This window comes from Cryptotermes secundus, unplaced genomic scaffold (assembly GCF_002891405.2).
Source record: "Cryptotermes secundus unplaced genomic scaffold, Csec_1.0 scaffold270, whole genome shotgun sequence".
NCBI lineage: Eukaryota > Metazoa > Arthropoda > Insecta > Blattodea > Kalotermitidae > Cryptotermes > Cryptotermes secundus.
Window position 1 is genome coordinate 116,081 of NW_019742962.1, and position 20,921 is coordinate 137,001.

The following is a 20,921-nucleotide window of genomic DNA, read 5'->3' on the forward strand; positions in this document are numbered from 1 at the left end:
GGAACGGAAAAGATCAAGTTTCCGAAACGTGCTGTTTTGAGTTCTTTAGACTACCAGAAGATAATGGACAATGTACAAAAGCCCAGTAATCCTGAGTCGTCAGAACCCTTTAGAAACTACGTGCATTCATCCGGCTTGGGTTCGGAACCTGTAGCGGGCTATCCTGAACACGGTAATGAATCGCTATAACATTCTGGGTCTCTCTTGACTCCCTGAGCGACTGTCAGTTTCTAGAGAAGGATTCTGCTCCACGAAGCTAGGGAGTTAGTTAAGCATAGAGGGGTTGGAAGCGACCAATTAGGAGACCGAGGCGTAGAAGGGAGGATAACATTAAAGTACATCTTGCAAGAAATATAGTTTGTGATGTTGACTGTATTTACCTGGCTAGGGGTAGGATGTTGTGAAGAGGGCGATGAACATTCGGAGTCCATAAAAGGCGGGAACGTTCTTGAGCTGCTGGTCCGAGCTCTCGTCAGAGAGGGCGCTACACATAGACAAGACAGTAACTTTCATTCAAAAGAAATATCTGGTCATGAGCTCCAGCTCTGGGGCTCGACACCAAGACAGACAGACTGACTGACCGTCAGTTGCAACGTGACTCTGACTGACTGACTCTGAGCTGCTGGACTTCTGAAGCCATTTCGGTTACGAAGAGCAGTTTGTGCACCTCTGCCAGAGACACGCAAGGATGTCTGTCCGTGGTCTGACGATGAAAGTTGCGTGAAGTGACCGTTTGTAATGCTCGATCACTACGACAGCCGCAGAACTGGAATTTGAGCGACAAGAATAAAAAGGGTTAAGGTTCGTGGAACAATGCAGTGCAGTCAGACTTCCCAGTATCTCGCATTCAAAATGCAGTCTGCAGTGCCTTACAGAACACGCCACGAATTCTGGTGGCAGATGTTCACGTTCCTCCAAGATTTACTCTTCCGTTTCAATGATAACGAGCAATTTCGCTCAAACGGTAAAGTTTCTGATGTGTATTCGGAAGGTTCCCAGTTCGAATCTCGTCTTATATACCAACTATTCTGACAAGTTTAGCGTTTTTCTCATTCGTTCAGGAACATGTCGGTATACTACTTCAAAATAGGCCACGACCACTTCCCACCGCGGCGGTATGGGTCAGGTCATTTGGGATTCTTAGTGGACAGAGGGGCACGGGGGCAAGTTTTCTCCGAGTACTTCGGTTTCCCCTGCCAATTCGCATTCCACCGATTGCTCCACAATCACCATCTATCACCTGAGGCTGGCACAAAAGGCCAAACAGTGGCCGCAGTACCAAGTGGACTCAGTCTCACCCCGTGAGAAAAAAGGCTAGTTGATACACAGTCGTCAAATACTCGTAATATATTCATTTGTACGGTTTTATTGAATTATTAAGATTAGGCCTGCATGTAATAATATGCCTGCAAGGTAAAGGTGAAGCTGTCCCTGTGCTTGACGAATTTAAGCACTACGTCATGAAGGCGTATGGGGCAGTGGATTTATAGATCCGCATTTTCTTGACCTCGGCACTAGTTTGAGGTGAGCGGTCAGCTTCACGCCTCGGCCAATTTACCCCCGAGGAAAGAGCCCCCGGTACCCATTGGGTAGGAGGTTCGGTGGATGCCAGAGCCAGTCTGGACCATTTGGAGGAGCGAGAATTCTTGACCCTGCTGTGACTCGAATTCCGACCCCTCAGTCGTTCAGCCCGCAGCCAGTCGCTATACCGATAGGCCTGTACCTTTTATAAACTGTGCCATAGATCAAAGAAGTAGGCGCTAGCTTCTCACCGCGGAGCCTTGGGGTCAATTCCCGATTACTTTCTGTGAGATTCTTAAACGAAGTGGTATTGGGTCTGGCATTTCTCGTAGTTTCTTTGGTTTCCCCCCGTTAATCATCATTCCACTATTGTTCCATTCTCATATATCGCTGCTCCTTGATGGGTGTGATACCCCTGACCAGGCAGACTGTACCACATCCCAGGTCATTATATTTGGGACTTCTCGTGTGACCCGCCTTGTTACAGACGAAGGAAGCTAGCCGACCATTACGGCGTTAAGATACCGGTGGCTTAATGGTAATTTTACGAGATGTCGCGGGATATATCATAGTCATTAAACGTTGCCATTTTGTTTTAAAACAAATGTAAAAATAGCAAAACTAATAAACTGTTCAGCTCTGATATTTACATATAATGTATTGTTATAATAATAAGAGCCACGCCTTGCATTCCGCTTTTAAATACAGGCGTGTCTGTGCGCCTGTCATGCAGCAGCAGTAACTTAATTAGCAGCTCGGATGTCTGAATGACTGGTTTCGAACTGGAGATCATGTCTAGTAGAACCGGGATAGCGGGTTGGGCGACTGAGGAATGAGGGTTCGATTCCTCGCAGGGATAAGAAATGTTTTTTTTCTGCTCCACGACGTCCAGACCACATCAGGAACCAACGCAGAGCAAATTCTGCAGTTCTTTTCCTCGGGGTAAAGCGGCCAGGGCGTGAAGTTGTCCACTCACCTCCGTCTAGTTCGAAGTTAATATGTCCTTGTATACCTATTTTTTTTAGTTTCTTGGGTTGGTACATCGGCTACTTCTGGCCTATTGTACCAACCCCGGACGATAGATGATGAGTGTGGAGCAGTCAGTGGAATGAGAATTGGCAAGGGAAACCGACCTACTTGGAGGAAACCTGCACCAGTGCCACTTTGTCTACAACAAATCCCCCATGACCTGACAGGGGTTCCAACCCGGGCGACTAACCGCCTGAGCTATGGCACGGCCTACTTGTATACCTATCAAACAGGCTTGTCTAGTGGCATCACTCCAGACTTTTATTCGGGAAATGCACCGTTCGAAATTTTGCGGGCATCGCCTATACTAGGCGAGGTTTTCTGTGTTTGTCCACAGCCCAGCCAGCCACATACCGTGATCGTTTTCTCATCTCTGCCACGACAGCTTCCTCCCAAGGCCTTTGCAGTTCATATTCACGAGTCGTCGTCCAAGTGTTCGACGCCCTGTAATTTAGATAGGCTCCGACAGGACCGTGAAGTAACGCACTGATAGAACAGCGATAAAGAAATTATACGATTTAATGAACATGAAACGTAATAACTGGATGGTCTATTGTTATGACGGTTATTATGAGAAAATACTCAAAGCGGCAGAGAACTTTTAAGCCAGTGACTACTAACTTCTGAGAGCAGAGTCCTTCTTGAGAAATTAATCTCTGAGGTAGTTACGAAATTGCCTGTCATGAGCGTTGTAGACCCCGAAGGTTCATTACCATACGTGCAAAACCCCTCCACTATCCCCTATCCTGAGCCAGATTAATCTAGTCTGCTCCATTATATCCATTTTAATGTTATCCTCTCATCTACGCGTAGGCCTTTCCAACAAATCCCTCGTTTCATATTATCCGAATAAAACTGAATATGTGTTTATCATGTGCGCAACACATGAGTAATGGATTGGTAATTTATATTTAAGAAAAGAAACAGCGGTTCTACTGTAACGTAAGTACGTAGTTCTGTTTTCTTCTTATTTGCCGGCGCCACAATGCTGTGCTGGAGATTTCGTAACAGATTTTTTTCCGGGAGGGGGTAAAAGTCTCACGCCTAACCCCCAACCTGGGGACCAGGGACTACATTACGCCTGCCACATACCATTTGACCCATCTGGTGTGTGTGGCTCTACCAGGAGCTTACGCTCCCGCCAGCATAGCACACCGTGTCATTTAGGTAAGCAAACCTCTCCACGAATAGGCGGTAGTCCTCGAGAAGGAGTTTATGAGGTTATGCGTATGTAAAATTACTACATAATACCCCCATACTAGGAGCTCGAATAACTCACTCAGTACTAGGTTACGGGTTGGGAGACAGAATAATCGGGCTTTGAGTCCCGGTAGGAGCAAGAAGTTCTTCTGTTCGCAACGATATCCGTATGGGCTCCGGGTGCCACCAATCCTTCTACCCAACGGGTACGGACGGCTGTCTTCCTAGGAATAAAGCGGCCGGGGCGTGAAATTCTTCACTCATCTCAATCTAACACCAAGGGTAAAAATGTGTGGAGCTGTACCTCCACTCCCCTTATATCTTCATGTTGTGCTGCGTAGGGAAACTTGTTGCCTTTACGTGTACCTTACCATCTCTGCATTGTGTGTTGTGGAAAGAAGTGGCTATACCTGTTTAGAAATACTTTTCATTATAGGCCGACTAAGACAGACAAAGCTTTCCCGAGTGTCGAATCAGAAAAGAGTGCCTCGGTCTCGAATCTGACGTTCTTTTTTTTTCAGCCTCTGACTTCGATAATTTTGCACAGTGGCACGTAGTAACACGGTTCGTCAGAGCAATAATGGTTGGCAGCCCTGCTTTGAATTAATTTGTCAGCAGGAACTTCCTCTTTCTCCCGCTTCTTGCCCACGGCGAAAAAATATCGTGGCTCTGTAAATGATTATTTTGAAATATTCGTAAAATGATTTACTAAGGATAAAAGTGAAAAGGTAAAGTTGCGTAAGCCCCATCCCATGGAGACCTGTGGGGGAGTGGAGGTATACTGCCACGCATGCATAACCTCGGCACTGGATAGAGATGAATGGTTAGCTTCGCGCACCAGCCGCTTTACCCTCTCCAGTACCTATCGTACAAGAGGATGGGGTGGACACTGTGGGGAAGAAGGAAGTCTGTCTCTTGCGTCTGTCGGGAATCGAAACCCGGTCGTCCAGCTCGTAGCCTGTCGCTATTATCAACTGAGCTTGAAAAGTGGCTCGTCTTCTAAATCGTGATTTCAGAGATGAACTCGTTTTATTAGAAGAAATTTTGACCTTGGTCTGATTCTCGAAAATTTCAAAAATTTCTCGAACTCGTCTTGGGAGAAAAGGTCACTCTGACACATGCCAGAAGTGCGATCAGTTTGTAGATCTTGGATTTATGTCCACAGTCTTAATCATTCCTCTTGTCACCGACCTCCAGTGTCCTTGAACGACGATGCGTGCCATGTTTTTTTTTTTAATTCGCTTAGTGGGGGTGGAGTCCAACTGGGTCCACTCGGCACGGCGGCCACTGATTGGCCTATTGTAGCCTGCCCCGGGTGATTATGATGATGGAGAATTTGGTGGAATGAAGATTTACAGGGAAAACCGAAGTACTCGGAGAAAACCCGCCCCAGCGTCAGTTTGTCCACCACAAATCCCACTTGACCAGACCCTTGATCGAACCCGGGACGTCGCGGTGGGAAGCCAGCGACTAACCGCTTGAGCTATAGCGCGGCCTTGCGTGCCATGTTTGTAAAGAAACTACGTGGCAGCCCTTGTGTCACATGTCGGTGACTTGCATTGATCATGAAATGGAGTTTAAAACACTCAACTGCGTGTAAAATAAAGCAAGGTAAAGTTATTCCTGTGCCGGTCACGGTAGCCGAGCGGTCTAAGGCATGTACTGTCTTCGCTCGTTTGGAAACCGGGATCGTGGGTTCGAATCCCACACAGGGCGTGGACGTTTAGTTTCTGTGTGTGTGCGTTTTTCTGTGTTTGCGTACAGGTAGAGGCCTTGCGACGAGCTGATCACTCGCCCAAGGAGTCCTACCGTATGTCTTAAGATCTAGAAAAACTGAAGTGAACGGAGAAGTTCATGGAGGTAGGCACTAGGCCCACTGAGGCTGTTATTCATGTGCTGTGGCGGTATGGTTCCACGAACCTTGTCCGGAAACGAAGTGAGTGGTCAGTTTCCCGTTTCCAACGCTTCGTTCCCGGATCCCCGTTCGGTAGGAGGATAGATGGGTTCCACAGTCAGTCTGCAAGCGGAGTCGAAGGGAAAATATCACCCTCCGCCGGGAATCAGTCCAGTAGTCCATCCCACACACTAGTTGCTGCGTCTGTCTTCGCCCTCGCCGAATAGAAGTCACCGCAAGAAGCAGGTTTATCCATTATTCATACACAAGATCTCTGTTAGCATCAGTCAGTGTCACTAAGAGAAGCCGGTATTTTGTACACCCTCGGGCTTACCTAATTTGCCATCATATTCTCAATATAGATGCAATTAGTCTTAGTTAATGAACATTTTTGGTGAAAGGATAGTTCATGAGGCCTAACATTTGGGAATTTATCCATTGTTTGTTTTCTGTAAAGTTCGTATTAGTTTCTGCGGTCATGTGGCACCACATTTCCAAATGAATGCGTATAACTCAGTCAGTATGTATATATTCCGCCCCCCCCCCCGTAGAGAATGCAGTTCGGTTTCCGTCTCCAGAACAACTCTCGTCTCTCATATGAACAGCCCTCGGTTTTAAGGCTGTCAGGATCGTCTGGATTTCAGGCCAGCGTCGTAAAGCAGATTCCTCCTTAAAAGAGGAACTTATTACTTTCAGAATCTGTAGGATTTTGGGGGGAATTACAAATATGTGCACACCAACAAAGACTGAAAAAAAAAGAACGCGTTTTGGCTGCCGCGCCGCAGTTAACACTTTAGAAAATTAGAAAAATGTAATCTGAGGCGGCGGTGAATGTGAATATTAGTGTGTTTTTTGGGATATGATGACTTTTATGTGGTGCTTTTTACAAGCTGTTTACCGACGTTCATGAAGAAGATGCTGCCTTTATCTTCAGAAAGTACCCTGAAGATGGAGGGCTCATGTTTCACCGAAACGTTGGTAACTATTGGACTGCTTGGTTCCACATACGAGAAGACAGTAATGTTCTTTGGGGAGAACATTGGTTGTAAGTTAACGTTAAACTGGATTCGGCGAATTAAATTTGGATTATTGACTCTATGTAGGAACGTGAGTCATGGCGCCGGGACTGACTGATTTTCATTTAGATGCATTTGGTTAGGAAAGGGATCACTTCATTCTGTACATAAAATAGTCATGAATTCACGTTGTAACGGAGACATGAACTCTTAAAGCTGATAGTCTGCAGATCGATTCCTCTCACCGGAAACGCATACTACGTGAATTTGTTTTTTCAGTATTTCCTGTGCATTAAGCCGTGCACTTGTGTGACAGATTTGGATTTCTAATATCAGTTGATGTTTGTGTAGGCTGAGGAAGAAGCCCGATCCCTGCAGAAGAAGATCCAGCAGATTGAGAACGATCTTGACCAGACCATGGAGCAGCTGATGCAGGTGAACGCTAAGCTGGACGAGAAGGACAAGGCTCTACAGAACGTGAGTCACATGAGCACGATATCTCATACACTAAGGGCACCTGAATGCCTTGATCTCACCTCACTCCTCTTTGTGGCTATAAGAACGGTATCCTTGTCACAGACAACGAACAGGTGAGTTGAGTTTTCCAACACAGCGCCCAGAATGGCCACGGAACGTAGGAACGTTGCCTCTGGGGTTAAATCTTGATGGTATGCATCCTGTTGTGTCATGCAGCACATATAGAGAAAACCTTTGCCCAGTAAACGAATGCTGCTACGATAATATTGATTTGTTTTTGTTTGTGGATATTATTATTGTGTAGACGGCCCTATTAGAGCTGTTACCTGAGGTTGGAAATCGACGAAGTATGAAACATCCGATAACAGGGCTTCGTGCCTGGGTTTCTGTGTCACAGAGCCTTGCCTGTACGTTTTCCTGCTTTTGTGTTTAGTTACTGACAGGGCCTTTCAAGTGTAAGTGCTGTCCTGGAAGACGAGAACTCCACCCCGTCTCCAGTCCCAAATAGAAACAGCTCATTGTATTTTTTTCTTCAAAATTGTTTACAATTACTAACACGAAATTACCAGGTACTGTGATAGTGCCATAATTCTTAGAACGGTGTAAGAACGGTGTCGGTAACAGGAATGCGTCGTCATGGTCAGAGATAGCTGTCGCTGTGTCGCGACTTCTGAGATCACCGAATCAGACAGCGATACAACTTGCAGTTCATAATTATGTTCAGGCCTGTATTATCACACAAGATGTTAAGATGAATGCTAAGCAATGGTCACGTTATGAACAGAAGAGCAACATAAATACATTTGTATTTAGCAGAAAGAAAAAATGAGAAAGCTTTAATTTAAATTTAACAGAAACTAAAAAACGAGGTCTTTAAAATGTGCCACCCCTAAAATCGTGCCGCCACGAGCGGCCGCTGGATTCGCCTGTTAGTGGCGGTACAATATTATTTTCTGTAGCCCAATAGTTGGGATAGTCCGGAAACTTTAATACGAGACAGTGTTAGTATAGCTAATCAATAGCGGTCTAGTCCTCAGAATAAACCTGTATATACAGTCTTCTGAGCAGAGCCGGTACAAAAGGAGTTTGAGGCTCTCATTAAGTACAGTTGCGTCAACTTCCTGTAGCCTGTGTGCGTATGTACATACGTCGGCATTACTGCCCCAAAACGAACTCTTTCACACTGCTCAACTACTAGTTACATCGTGCCATGGCCGCGCCATGGCTCAAGCGGTTAGTCGCCGGCTTCCCATCGCGGCGCCCCGGGTTCGAGCCCGGGTCTGGTTAAGTGTGATTTGTGGTGGAAAAAGTGGCTCTGGGGAAGGTTTCCTCCAAGTACTTCGGTTTCCCTGCCAATTTTCATTCCACTAAATTCTCCATCATTATCACCCGGGACAGGTGACGACAGTGGCTGACGTGCCGATTGGATCCAGCTGGACTCCACCCCCCACTAGCGAATTAAAAAACAGACATCGTGAGATAGATGTAGAAGGTTAGTCGTCCATTTTTAAAAGTGAATGGTTTCATTCCCATTGTGGTAATTAAATGTGTATAAAGTATAGATTTCAGTCAAATACAACTGTTGAAAAAATGTAATTACAGTTTACATGTTTCGACAATTTTGATTCGCCATCATCAGACCGTTATAACGTAAACTTGGAGAAGAAGGTTTGTAGATGGCTTTTCAATACCCGTATAGAACACGGTATAAATATGATATGTAAATGTTCAAGGTATAAATACTGGGACAGGTATGGTGATTTTGATGAAGAAACTCCAGGCAGGCGCTTCGGAGTTGAATTTGAATTGTGTACGGAGATTGTGTTGTTTTGTAGTGTTGAAGTTCCTTGCGACGGTGCCCGGTGAGGGCTGCAGGTAGACTCAGTTGTCAGCTTCTCATCACGGGGGCTCAGTTGCAATTCCAGGATGGTTCTTATGGTATTTGTGATGGATAGTGTGGCAGTGGAGCGGGATTTCCTTTCCGAGTACTGCTATTTTCCCCTGCCAATTATCGTATAACCAGTGCTTAGTATTCGTCAGTTATCCTGGCCTGGAACAATGGTGAGGGCCGTGTTTATTGGTTTGTAGTCCCCATGGAAACCAAGTCTCAGTTACGATAGCACTGGAAGATTATTCCAATAAACAGCAGTGTTCGTATAGGTATTATCGTGTAGACCTTTGCAGAAAATACTACATCTAGACTTATTATTATTATTATGCATATTATTATGTTTATTCTATCAAGCTGCCATTCCAGAATTTATCGAATTCATAGCATAATCAGTGACATGGCAATTTCCGTGCTTCTCAGTGGATGTAATATGTGAGTTGATCAGTGAAGGGGTTGAAGAGAGCTGTTTTCCGGGGTGTATTGCCGTGTAGTCCCGTGAAATTAAACCGACGTTTCGGAGGAATATATTTACTTAATCAGTTCCTCTTGTACCTGTACGGTGTCGAGGTTTTTTTTTTATTTTGGTCATTTTACAGACTGTAGGACTCCTTGGCCAAGTGATCAGCTCGTCGCAAGGCCTCTGCCTAAACACAGGACAACATGAACACAGAATAGACACACATATGAAACATCCATGCTTTGTGTGGGATTCGAACCCACGATCCCGACTTCCGAGCGAGCGAAGTCAGTTCATGCCTTTGACCGCTCGGCTACCGTGACCGGCTCGGAGGAATATATAAATCTTTAATTTTCTTCGTCGAAGAGTAAGCCAAGTAAGAAACCAGTATGAAGCAGGCTGCAATAAAATATTCGAACCTGATGATAGAGCTCATATGTTCGCCCGAAACGGCGATTGATTTTCACCGGATTTCACGGTTTTATATCCCATGAGAGATGTGTTCATAGTCGCCGCTGCGACAGCCTCAGCCCCAAGAGTGAAATGGCCATCTGTGGAAACAGTAGCTGCAGATGGGAACTGTCAAATTACATTGAATTTTCGACGGGCGTTCCACTTATTCTTGATGTGTGAAATTCAGGAGGCTACGGGGAGCTGGGCATGTGGCGCGCACACAATTTTCAATTCTTTGGGTGGGAGGATTTCGAAAAATGTCCACCTGAAAGATGAAGAGAGCAGTGTTGAGGATGAGAGGTAGATGGAGCTGGGTTAGGATCTCTTTCAGTGACTGGCTGTGGTGTTAGCGCTAGTGATCTTGCTATCGACAGTGTAAAAGTAGATTTTGGCCTGTCTGATTACGGCAGATGGCGATTTCCTAATTGGAAACCAAAAGTATTTGTAGTTCATTGAGTACGCACACTTCTGTGCCAAGCAGGCAGTTTCTGGAGGAAATTGCAGCGTTTGCCAAGTACAGAAGAATTTCTCGAGATGCGGCAGGTAAACTTGGCCTATATCCAGAATGTTTTTGTTGACCTTGAATTCGTCACTCTCAAAATACGTGGGTTGATATTGAGACGGAGGTCATTGGCTGGACCAAAGTTTAGGCTGAAGTGTGAATATTTGTGTTGGATGGCAGGCAGGAAAATTGTATTCCTGATTTTAGCTGTAATTCTGGAGACCACCAAAGCCTACACCTCATATTTAAGTCTCCCAAAAAGCCATTCTGGATCTCAGCAGTTTAAACTAGTTAATTCCATAGAATATACGTGGTGTATTAACAAAGTGATGCGGTTAATTTTGTATTGCGAGAACTGGCAATACTGCAGCGCCGAGACCGCTACGAGATGGTAGCTATTATTATTATTATTATTAGAGGGGGTGGGTTTCCCCATGCACTTAGACCAGTTATTGGTCCATTGTGCGTCCCCCTTTAATTTCTACTGTCCCCATACCCTACCGGTACTGATGCGTGCTATCAGCCCCGTTCAGCCAACGAGGTCGGCCTTCGGTACCTGATATTTCCCCCCCCTCCTCTCCCAGAGGCATTGAAAACTACTTGGGCGGGAAATTGTCGGCTAATTTTTCTCAGAAGTCTCCTAGAGACAGGATCTTTTACGTACCGTAAATCTACGACACGGGACCCACGGCTTAAAGTCCCTCCCGGAGGACTTGTTCTCTGAATTTTTCCGCTCTTAAAAATTCCACAACCTCTGCCGGGTTTGAATCCGCGTACCTTGAGTCATGAGGTGGGAACGTTACCCCTAGACTACGGAGGCCGCTAGATGGTAGCTACACCCCTCGTCTACGTCCAGTTCAAGTTTCAGATTGCTAGCATTAACACGTGGTTCTCTTGTGGTTCGTGCAGATGTACGTTTTGTTACAGCGCCACAAAACTGGAGAAGACAATCGCGAGCAACGTTATGCAACCAAGTTTTGTGTCAGGCTGGCGAAGTGCGCTACCGATACCTGCGAAAAGATTCAGAAAGCGTTTCGTAATGATTCTGTATCGCGTGCTCAAGGATTTCGGGGGCACAGAGGCTTCGTAAACGGGCGAGAAAAGGGTGGAAGATGAACTTATTGAATGTACCGGATGCCAAATTGTTACACAAGATGTGTACACGAGAAATCTATATGCATAGATGGTTCCAAACTGTGAAAGATGATCAAAAAAACGTGTCGAAACGAAGTGTCAGCAGAAATGCTTGAATGGCTCGAAATTGAAACAGATTTTCTTAATCGGGTCATGACAAGTAACGAAGGTTGCTTTGTCGAATATGACCCTGAAACCGAGAAACAGAGTGAGGAACGGCACACGCCACAGTCTCCAAGACACAAGAAAGCTCCCATGGGCAAATGAAAAACTCAAGATAATGGTCACCATTTTTTTATTCTCACGGGGTAGTTCACAAAGAATTTGTGCCACCTGGCGTCACAGAGAATCAAAAATATTATCTGCAAGTCCTGGACAGTCTGAGAAAGAAGGTGATGCGGGTTGGGATGGAAATTGCAGACAATTGGATGCTTCGAGCTTCATCATGACAACGCGGTCCCACACAGCATTGTCAGTCCTTGAATTTCTGACGAAAAAGTTCATTCGTTTGCTTCCTCAGGCTCCATATTCTCCGGATTTGCCAACTTGAGAGTTTTACTTTTTCCAAAAATTAAAATCGAGAGTCGAGGGCTATCACTTCCAAACACTAGACAGCGTTCAGAAGGCTGCAACAGACGCCTTCAAGACCCTAACAGAAGCTGACTTCCAATCCTGCTGTGAGGCGTTGAGAATTCGCTGGGCCAGGTGCCTTGCATTAGATTAATGTTAATTTGAAGGGGAGAATTTTGATTTAGACAAGTAATTGAATAAATGATTTTGTACAAAATTAATCTCAGCTGCTCAAGAAATAACATGGCTTTTATGGAACTCGAAGTTTCGTTATAGAGTTCATAAGAACCCGCTATTGCTCCCTGTCTAGAGCCAGATGAATACGGTCCAGACCCCCAGACCCTACCCCGTCGAGGCCAAAAAAATATATAACTAAGAAAAAAAGCTATCCCTATAAGAGGTTGTGGAGGCCCATGGGGTTGTGAGACGTCGAGGTTCACACATGTTCTCTAGATAGTCGGCTTACAGATGGCGGTGAGTTTGTAAGTCTTACGCGCCGGCAGCCCTTTACCCCCCATGAAGATTCCTGGTACTCATTTCTGTTAGAAGCTGAGTAAACCCCAGGGCCATTGTGCGGCGTACATGTTAATGTTACTAGTGGGACAGCCTCGTTGAATATACAGCGGAATTCATCATATAAATATTTCTTCATATCCAACCCTACTTTGTCCCATGTTTCGTTCAGAAGCTTTGGTTTAGTTCTACGTTGAGGCGCCTGACGATTACCGCCATCTGTCAGACAGAGACAAGAACTACGTACACAGACACACACACTGTTATAAACGGTCTCGTATGATATATAAATCCTCCAATCAACGCCTAGATTTCCCAAACGGTCTTTTTACGTTAGGTTTTACGATCAAAATTTTGTGTGCATTTTCATCCTAACGATGTGTGCAACATGCTCCGACAACCTCACTGTCTTTATTTGACTGCTTGCCTTGGATGGAGTGGGTTGGCATAGCGGCAACGTTCTTGACTCGTATTCGGGAAGTGTTCGGTTCGAATCTCGGCCAGAGCACAGCCTGTCCTGTTTTTTCGTGGTCTTCCACGCAAATGCCAGGGTACTACCTGAGTTAGGCCACGGCCACTTCCTTCCGAATCTTTCCCATTTCATTATTCGTCTAGAATCCTACCACTCGATGTTATACAGATCGTTCAATGATCGAGGAAACCTGGGAGCAGCTCACAGCTGGGCGAAGAACGCAACCTGCGAAGCTCCTTATGAGACAGGTTCCCCCAAAGTCCTCCTCAAGTGCATGAGAACCGAACTTCTCTTTTCAAATGCTCTGTCAGGCATTGGCCATTGTTTAGTAGTGTTACGCCATGGCGCTGCTTTCGCTGCCGCACTCAGAAATCCCAAGTCACGTGTGTCGCGTTTTAAAGAGTGTTTAGGAAATTATTGAATTGCAAAAGAAAGCAATGTAGGCAAAAAAGGAAAGGATGGCACACTGGCAGCATTTAATTTGCACTTAGAACAGTCTGAGCGGCCTCCGTAGTCTAGAGGTAACGTTCCCACCTCATGACTCGTAGTACGCGGGTTCAAACCCGGCGGAGGTCGTGGAATTTTTAAGGGCGGAAAATTTCAGGGAACAAATCCTCCGGGAGGGACTTTAAAGCCGTGGGTCCCGTGTCGTAGATTTACGGCACGTAAAAGAACCTCATATCTCCTAAGGAGGTCACTGAGCCAAATTTAAGGACATTTCCCGCCCAACAGTAGTCTCTAATGCCTCTGATAGATGGGGGAAAAGCATTGTAGATACCGCCAAGCCAGTAGAGGCCGAACTCGCTGGCTTGGTCGGGATTGATGGTAAGCACCAGTATCGGTAAGGTATAGAGACTGGTGGAATATGATAGAGGGAAGCACAATAGATCAAACTGGTCGCGGTGCATGGGGAAACCCACCCTCTCTAAATAACCAACTAACTAACTAGAACACTCTGCCTAGTCTTCGAATTACATGGGAGTGTGTGTGTGTGTGTGGAATGGTTGCATCTGGCTCAGGGTATGGAACAGTGGAGGGCATTTGTGAACACGGTAATGAATTTTCGGATTCCATAATATGCTGAAAAGTTTTGAACAACAATTAGCTTCTCAAGAATTCATTTTGGTCTTTGAAGTACAGCGCTGCAACTCAGGAGAGTGTCCATTTAGCGTTACTAGATTCGTGTACAGAAGGAAGTAGGCTAAAATGACCACAAAGAGAATTCGTTTAACTAATTAGCCTGGATAGCTCAGTCGGTATAGGGACGTGCTGCGGGCTGGACGGACGGGTCTCGATGCCCTGCAAGGGCACAGAGTCCAGATTGGCTCTGGGGCTCACCCAGGCTCCTGTTCAATAGATAAGGGGGCTCTTTCCCAGGTGGTAAAGTTGCCGATGTGCGAAGTTGTCTACGAAACTCCGTCTAGTGCCGAGGTCAAGAATAGTGGAGCTATACCTCCGCTCCCCATATGTTTTTATAGCATAGTGTTTAATTGATTAATCACAAGGACAACTTTACCATTACATTTTACATTTAATTATATGATTGAGAGTCGCCGCTCTTAAGCATGAGCTGTAAGTATGATTTATTTGCTAGAAAGATTTTCTTGAAATTTCAAAATCGTGTGTGGGGGGATATTCATTGTTTGGTGACTCAAGAGCCGACACTCCTTTGACATGTCCGCTTCTCGTGCGTATACGAAATGGTAAGGGCATGTATGCATATCCAGAAGTTGGGGGGGGGGGTTACCAAAACGGCGTCATCAGTTCTTAACATTCCTAATATCAGCACTGATTTGGGGTAGTGTGGAAGAGGGAGCATTGAAACGTATTGTTTTTAACGGTCTCAGCAGTCTATGGAGGGACCGAAAAAATACAAAAAAATCTAGACGTGATGTCCGATATCAGGATTCGTGGATGTCTCACCAGTGAAGTAAAACGCATGACATTAAGTTGTGGTTGTCGACGTTTTCGCCTACTGTAGCACCTAATCCTTAAAATTATCTCCATTTTCTAGGATGCCAAAGTACGTGATCATTTTTATGAACATTTTAAGAAAGACGGGTGATTTCACTTGCTTGTGGAGCAGCGTGCATTCATTTCCGAAAATAACGCAGTCTTGGACTAATTTTGGATCTCCCGGGCTTGGTCCTCTAAAAATAGATCAACTTCAGTGTGTTCGCTCCGTCACGTGGCCAAATATGGGCCAGAGGGAGGTGCTACCAACAACCCCTCAATAATGACGTAGCGAGGAGGTATGGAAGGGTGGCAGCTTAACTTTCCAACCATATATTCAAATTATACCACAGTGAAAGCAAGCAAGTTAAAGTGTCCGGTTTTAATCGACGGTATTAGCGATTTCACCGTTGTGCCAAAATCAGAGTCAAAACTAAGGCCATGATTGCAGTGCGCAGACGTGAGCGGTCTTCTTCAAAAATAACAACGGTAACTCAGTCGTACGCGTCTTACGGGAAGGTTAGTCGAACTGGAAGGAAGAAGCCATACGATTCACATAGCAACCGCAGTGCGCGACCGCGCTCTCTGCCAGTCAGGGTTAAATCTGTTGGTGGTAAGCACGGCCGAGTGGCGGCGCTCATATCTGCGACCACACGGCCAGCAGTTCAAGATGGCAGGCATCGTGTGGTTAAGGTGGTAAGGACTATGGCTGACAATAACACAAGGAAACGTGGTTTGCAGGCAACAGTATCGTCTTCGAGAGGACGTGGGATCACCATTTCGGAAGGAGTTCGTTACCAGTCACTACCTCAACAGCTTCAAACGGCAACAGATAATGCCACAACAAGTGGCAATAGTAGGACCACAACACCAAAGACAAGAAACAAAACGAAACGAAAGACACCACGACATAGTGAAACCTGTAGAAGTGTAGAAACTGTTGCGCACCATACATTAAGTGATATTGTTGATAGTGACATCACTAGTATAAGTACACGGCCGGCAGCGGAAGGAAGCAGTCACAGTGACCACGAAGAAACCGTAGATGCAGACCCAGAAACAGAGGAACTCGCAAAGCTCAGATGCCCGAGTGAAAGGACCGAAGTTATTGCTGAGAGGGAAACACAAAGACGGAGGAGATGTGCCGACTATCCCGGATTCGCCTTCGGGTGTTCGATATTTGCTTCCGATACGCTTATGAAATTCAGCATCATCCGAAACGAACTTCAGAACATTAAAAACTCACAGCTTAAAAGGGTCAGTACACTGGTTTTCCTATACAAATGATTCTAAGCGTCACAGAACATCTGATTAGCTTTGAGATACTAATTCACTCAGTCAAACTTTGCCCTCTGTTGATGAAGTGGAAGTGGGATCGAGTGGGATGACGTACTTGTCTCGTGTCGTAACTTTCGTCACGTGACTGGTAGGGGCGGAGCGATGTTCACTTCCATGATGTCACATCCGTTTGAGGGCTGTACACTTCTGCAACGACGGAAAGATTTTGAGATATTTTTCGGACTTCGTAGAAAGTAGAGGGAATGTGGCACATAAATTTCATATAATAAATATTTACCCACAACCTTAAATATTTTTGCATCGTAAACGTACGCTATATAGTCCTATGTGGTAATCAGTTTCTTTGGATGTGTGTGCAATAGGGGCGTGGCGAAAGTACCGTTGGAGCCCCTGTGAACTCCCACTTTTGTCGTCAAAGTAAAAAACGGTTGTTACATTTGCAATAAATTCTGGCGTAACGATCGGAATTTGGAATATGTTATAAGTATACTTTAGTAAATAAGTTCCAGTCTCACAGGAAACGTCTGTGGTATAAAGGCCAATCACATAATGCAGTTTGGGAGGAAAAATATTCTTTATTTTGAGAATTGTTGGAAACATTTAATTACTCCGTAATGGGGGGGGGGAAGATGCAGTGTTCGTTAATATTATTAAAGGGGTGGTGCGTGTAGTAACCAGAGTGTCTCAAAGGCTTATGTAACTTGGAAAAATATGAATTAATACCAGAACTCTAGAATAGAGACTGTTTTAATTGAAGTGATGAAAATTTATAGGCAGAAGTTGATTTTGCCCACGAAGTGTCTTTGCCACCATGACACAAGTGTGGGGCATTAGCTTGTAGCTACTGTTCTAAACAGGTTTTGAAGAAAATTTTGTATGTGATTTGTTTAATGCAAGACAAGCAGAAGCATCTAATATGTCTTGTACTGTGTATTATATACCTGTCTCCTATAGCTTGTTCTCTAATTAATCTGCTTAAAGTTGTCAGTTGTGAACCAGAATTTAAATTGTTAATTTTGTACATGTTGTATCTTGGAAAAAGATTTAATATACTGTCAGAAGCAGAATTTAATATTTTAATATTCTTGCATAATTAGATTTGAAATCCAGGAAAAGGTTGATCACTTACTGACAGCTGTTGAAACAAGTAACGTGTACCTCATGATACCCTAGCAAAGCATATCTCAATAGAAGTCACTCTCAAAATATGCATTCACTTATAAAATAGCATTTCTGTTCAGGTAATGCATTTGAGGAATTTAGCCATTGAACATGTAAATAAGAGGATTCAGGGAAGTAAGGTATACAGAGAAAAAAAAAAGAAATTTCAAGACTAGCAGAGAGAAAATAATAACATCTGGAAGCTGTGTACAAACATCTTACTGGCCATTAGCTACTGTCTGGGGCAGGCCTGCATAAATTTCCAGCAAGTCTGAGGGGCACTTCCAGGGACTAGGAGTCAAAATAAAAAACATATCTCAAGCGAGAATTTCAATTATACTGAGAAATGGACAATGAGAACATCTCCATATAAATAATAATCACATTCTGTCATGCTTGGGGAAAGCCAGCGCAGCACTGCTGTAGTAGGATTTCTATACGAAGGCAAGTAAAGCAGTGGTTCGCAACCTTTGCCAGACTGCAGCCCTGTAAATTCCTTTTTCTATAAGACGAGGGCCTAACTGATGCCAGGGTCTTGTGATTGAGATACACTGGAGTAAAGGAATGATGCACTTTGGCAAGGAATTTTGTCCTGTGCTCTCTCTCTGTTTGCAGCTGAACCAGTCTGCATGAGGCAAATACTGCCCTTGTTTGCATGTAGAGTGTCGGCATGTGTTCTAGGATACATAGAGGAAAGGAAGAATGAGTGTGAAGGAACTGCGTTATTGTATGGGAGATGGAGGTAGGAAAGGGGAGAATAGATGAAAAGGATGAAAAAGTAATGACAGAGAAGGGAGGAAAGGAAGAAGCAAATGTTACTTGTAATATAATAAGAAAGAAATTCAGAGCATCATCGTGAAAATTTTAGGCACCAGGGCATATGGAATTTGTGCAGGTGCGTTTGACATACGCAGTGTTTTGGAAATGGGAATTGTCAGATGTTAGGAAACCGATCTCTTTCAGTTGGGACTTTTAGAAAGAACTGTTCCCAGTCACTGGAAGAATTTCTGAAGCAGTGTGAATATCAGATATAACCCATACAGTTGGTAGCAGCCATCATGTTGTTATAATGATTGAGCCATTACCACAAACACTTTGAGAATCACATTAAATCATTTTGTTCATAGACATGGTGGTTGTGCACTGATACCCAGTTTGTGGGTGACACTTGAAAGATGGCTATGGAGGAATTTTCTACCCTGATGTTGTACCATTGTTGAGTGGTTTGTACCATTCATATGATTTTATCCAGAGTAGATAATAATTAAGTTTTATGCATTGTTGGAATGACTGTGCTTCACAATCACTTTTTTTTTTTGCATTAGAATGGCTACACATATGTACAACAGACACATTTAATTCTAAATATGCTGGGAATATAATATTGAGCACCTGTAGTTTTTAGAAAAGGCTTGTGTCAAAGCAGTAGGAAAGTATACTCACCCTAAAACACATTTGAATCTGGCCAGTGGTTAGACATTGAGTCTTCTTACCATGGAGATACAGGTTCAGCCTGTGAGCATTTGATGTGGGATTTGTTGTAAACAAGGTTTTTAAGCCCCTCCCACCAGTTTACTAGTGCTCTGTGATCCAATAGTATCTGTCCTAGCAAGTGTGACAAGGCTGACCAACTGTCAGTATGTTAGACTTGAAGTTATTAGTTTGAGCTTGACCCCAATGTGAGCAGCAAAAAATAACCCACAGTATTTATGAGGATGGAGTCGGAATAAAGCAACTTCTGTCCCTTACAAGATCAAGAAAGTGCATGCTGGCAGCAAGATAGCTTTTCTCATTAAAGAGATCTCAAAGAAACATTTGTTATCAAATATTTGGTCACATGATTTACACAAATTACATTGCCTGCAATATTTATGGAGATACCCCAGGACCTCCATTTGTGTTATCACAGATGTTTTCCCCTAACTGATGCAGACTGTAGCTTCTCTGAAGCTGCAATTTTGTGACCCAGTAGTTAAGCATTATATAATGGCCTGTTATTTGAATCACATTTTACATCAATTAGTTTTGCTTAACTGATTCATTTTACCTTCAGTTAAGAGAGCAAATTTGTTCTGTGCGAACTGAAATAGAAACAGGAATATGAAATGTGTGTCAGTGCAGTGTAGGTAAGGCACACCATATGCTGACAGTGCTTGTGGATTTCATGGTGAAATTATTCACAAAGTGTTAATATTGGCTGAAATTTCAGTTTTTCTTCTCTGACCAGACAGAGTAGGTTTCGTATAGAATTTTGCATGGCAAATCTTTGAAAAACAAAGAATATGCAAAGATTAAGATCTTATGGGATGTGGCATGTGATTTGGTTGATATGTACCTTGCTACACAGCTGTCTTCCCAGAAGATTCTATGTAATCTTCATATACACTGACTGGAGAACCCAAAATCTTGTAAGAAAATAATGACCTCCAAAAACTAATCATGTCTATAAATAAATACAGCATGATACCTGCTAATTTCAGCATTAGTTACCATGGATACCTGTATTAAGAAATTATATTTACGCGTAACTTTACATCCACTTTTTATACCTTTGAATTCCCATGAATCTATGTGTACCAGTAAATGAATTACAAATATGGCAGTAGTTATATTGAAGTATTTGCCTTCACTGTGGGAATACGGTAGGGGATGAAGTTGTTTCTCCTCCTCCAAGTGTGAGGTAGGTACCATCTGGCAATACTGTTACTGCTTGTTGACTGTAGAAACTGGGGGTGAGTGATATGTAGGACTTTATATCATCTGCCAGCTGTTAATGATGCTTGTAGTGTTGAATGTTATGGTGAGCAGTGCATTGGGAGTGGTCATTGCCAAATTTAGTGTATTATTATGGCATTGAGCAGAGGGATGAAGGAAAGCTGCAAAAGCTCCAGGCAGAATATACAAACACTGTCCAAAGTTAAGCTTGTCACCTAACGGCACCGTGATTACTAAAATGAAATTTACTGAGTAATAGCTTATTAAGTAACGTGCCAGTTTGTGGGCTTCTACTATGAGCATCTGATAAGTTTAATTAATCTCTTCATCATTGATACACTATCTGCCACTTATTATAATAGTGTTTTTCATCTCATTCATCTCTACCCATTCTTTATTAACGGGGCCTTGCCTCCATAATGACGTGATGTTTTAACACAGGGTAATTAAAATAGTGAAAAAACCACAGCTTTGATCAGGATGGAATGGTTAACCCAGCAAGAGCTTACTAGTATATAATACTTTATTATTATTATTTAAAATTATATTTCAAGTAGTATGCCGACATGTTAGCGCAGCATAGTTGTCAGTATTCCGTATCTTTTGCAGTGTAAATTGTTAAATAAACAGATGCCCTCGTGTTTTATCTTTCTTTAATGCCGTA

General features: G+C 43.8%; 1 protein-coding gene across 16 annotated transcripts in view; it reads left to right on the forward strand.

The window, feature by feature from the left end:
* The window catches only part of LOC111873414 (tropomyosin Per a 7.0102), a 106,298-nt gene that overhangs the window by 27,959 nt on the left and 57,418 nt on the right, over positions 1-20,921 (forward strand). For 8 of the 16 annotated variants that reach the window (XR_004513997.1, XR_004513999.1, XR_004514000.1 and 5 more), the window contains exon 1: positions 15,509-16,339. Coding sequence is in view for 9 of the 16 variants with exons in the window: in XM_023868108.2 (XP_023723876.1) it covers positions 15,524-16,339 (816 nt within the window). In the remaining 7 variants the exon portion in view is untranslated. Of the gene's footprint in view, positions 1-7,011; positions 7,138-15,450; positions 16,340-20,921 lie in introns of those variants that run through there. The other 8 variants (XR_004514003.1, XR_004514002.1, XM_023868113.2 and 5 more) reach the window with 4 other exon arrangements.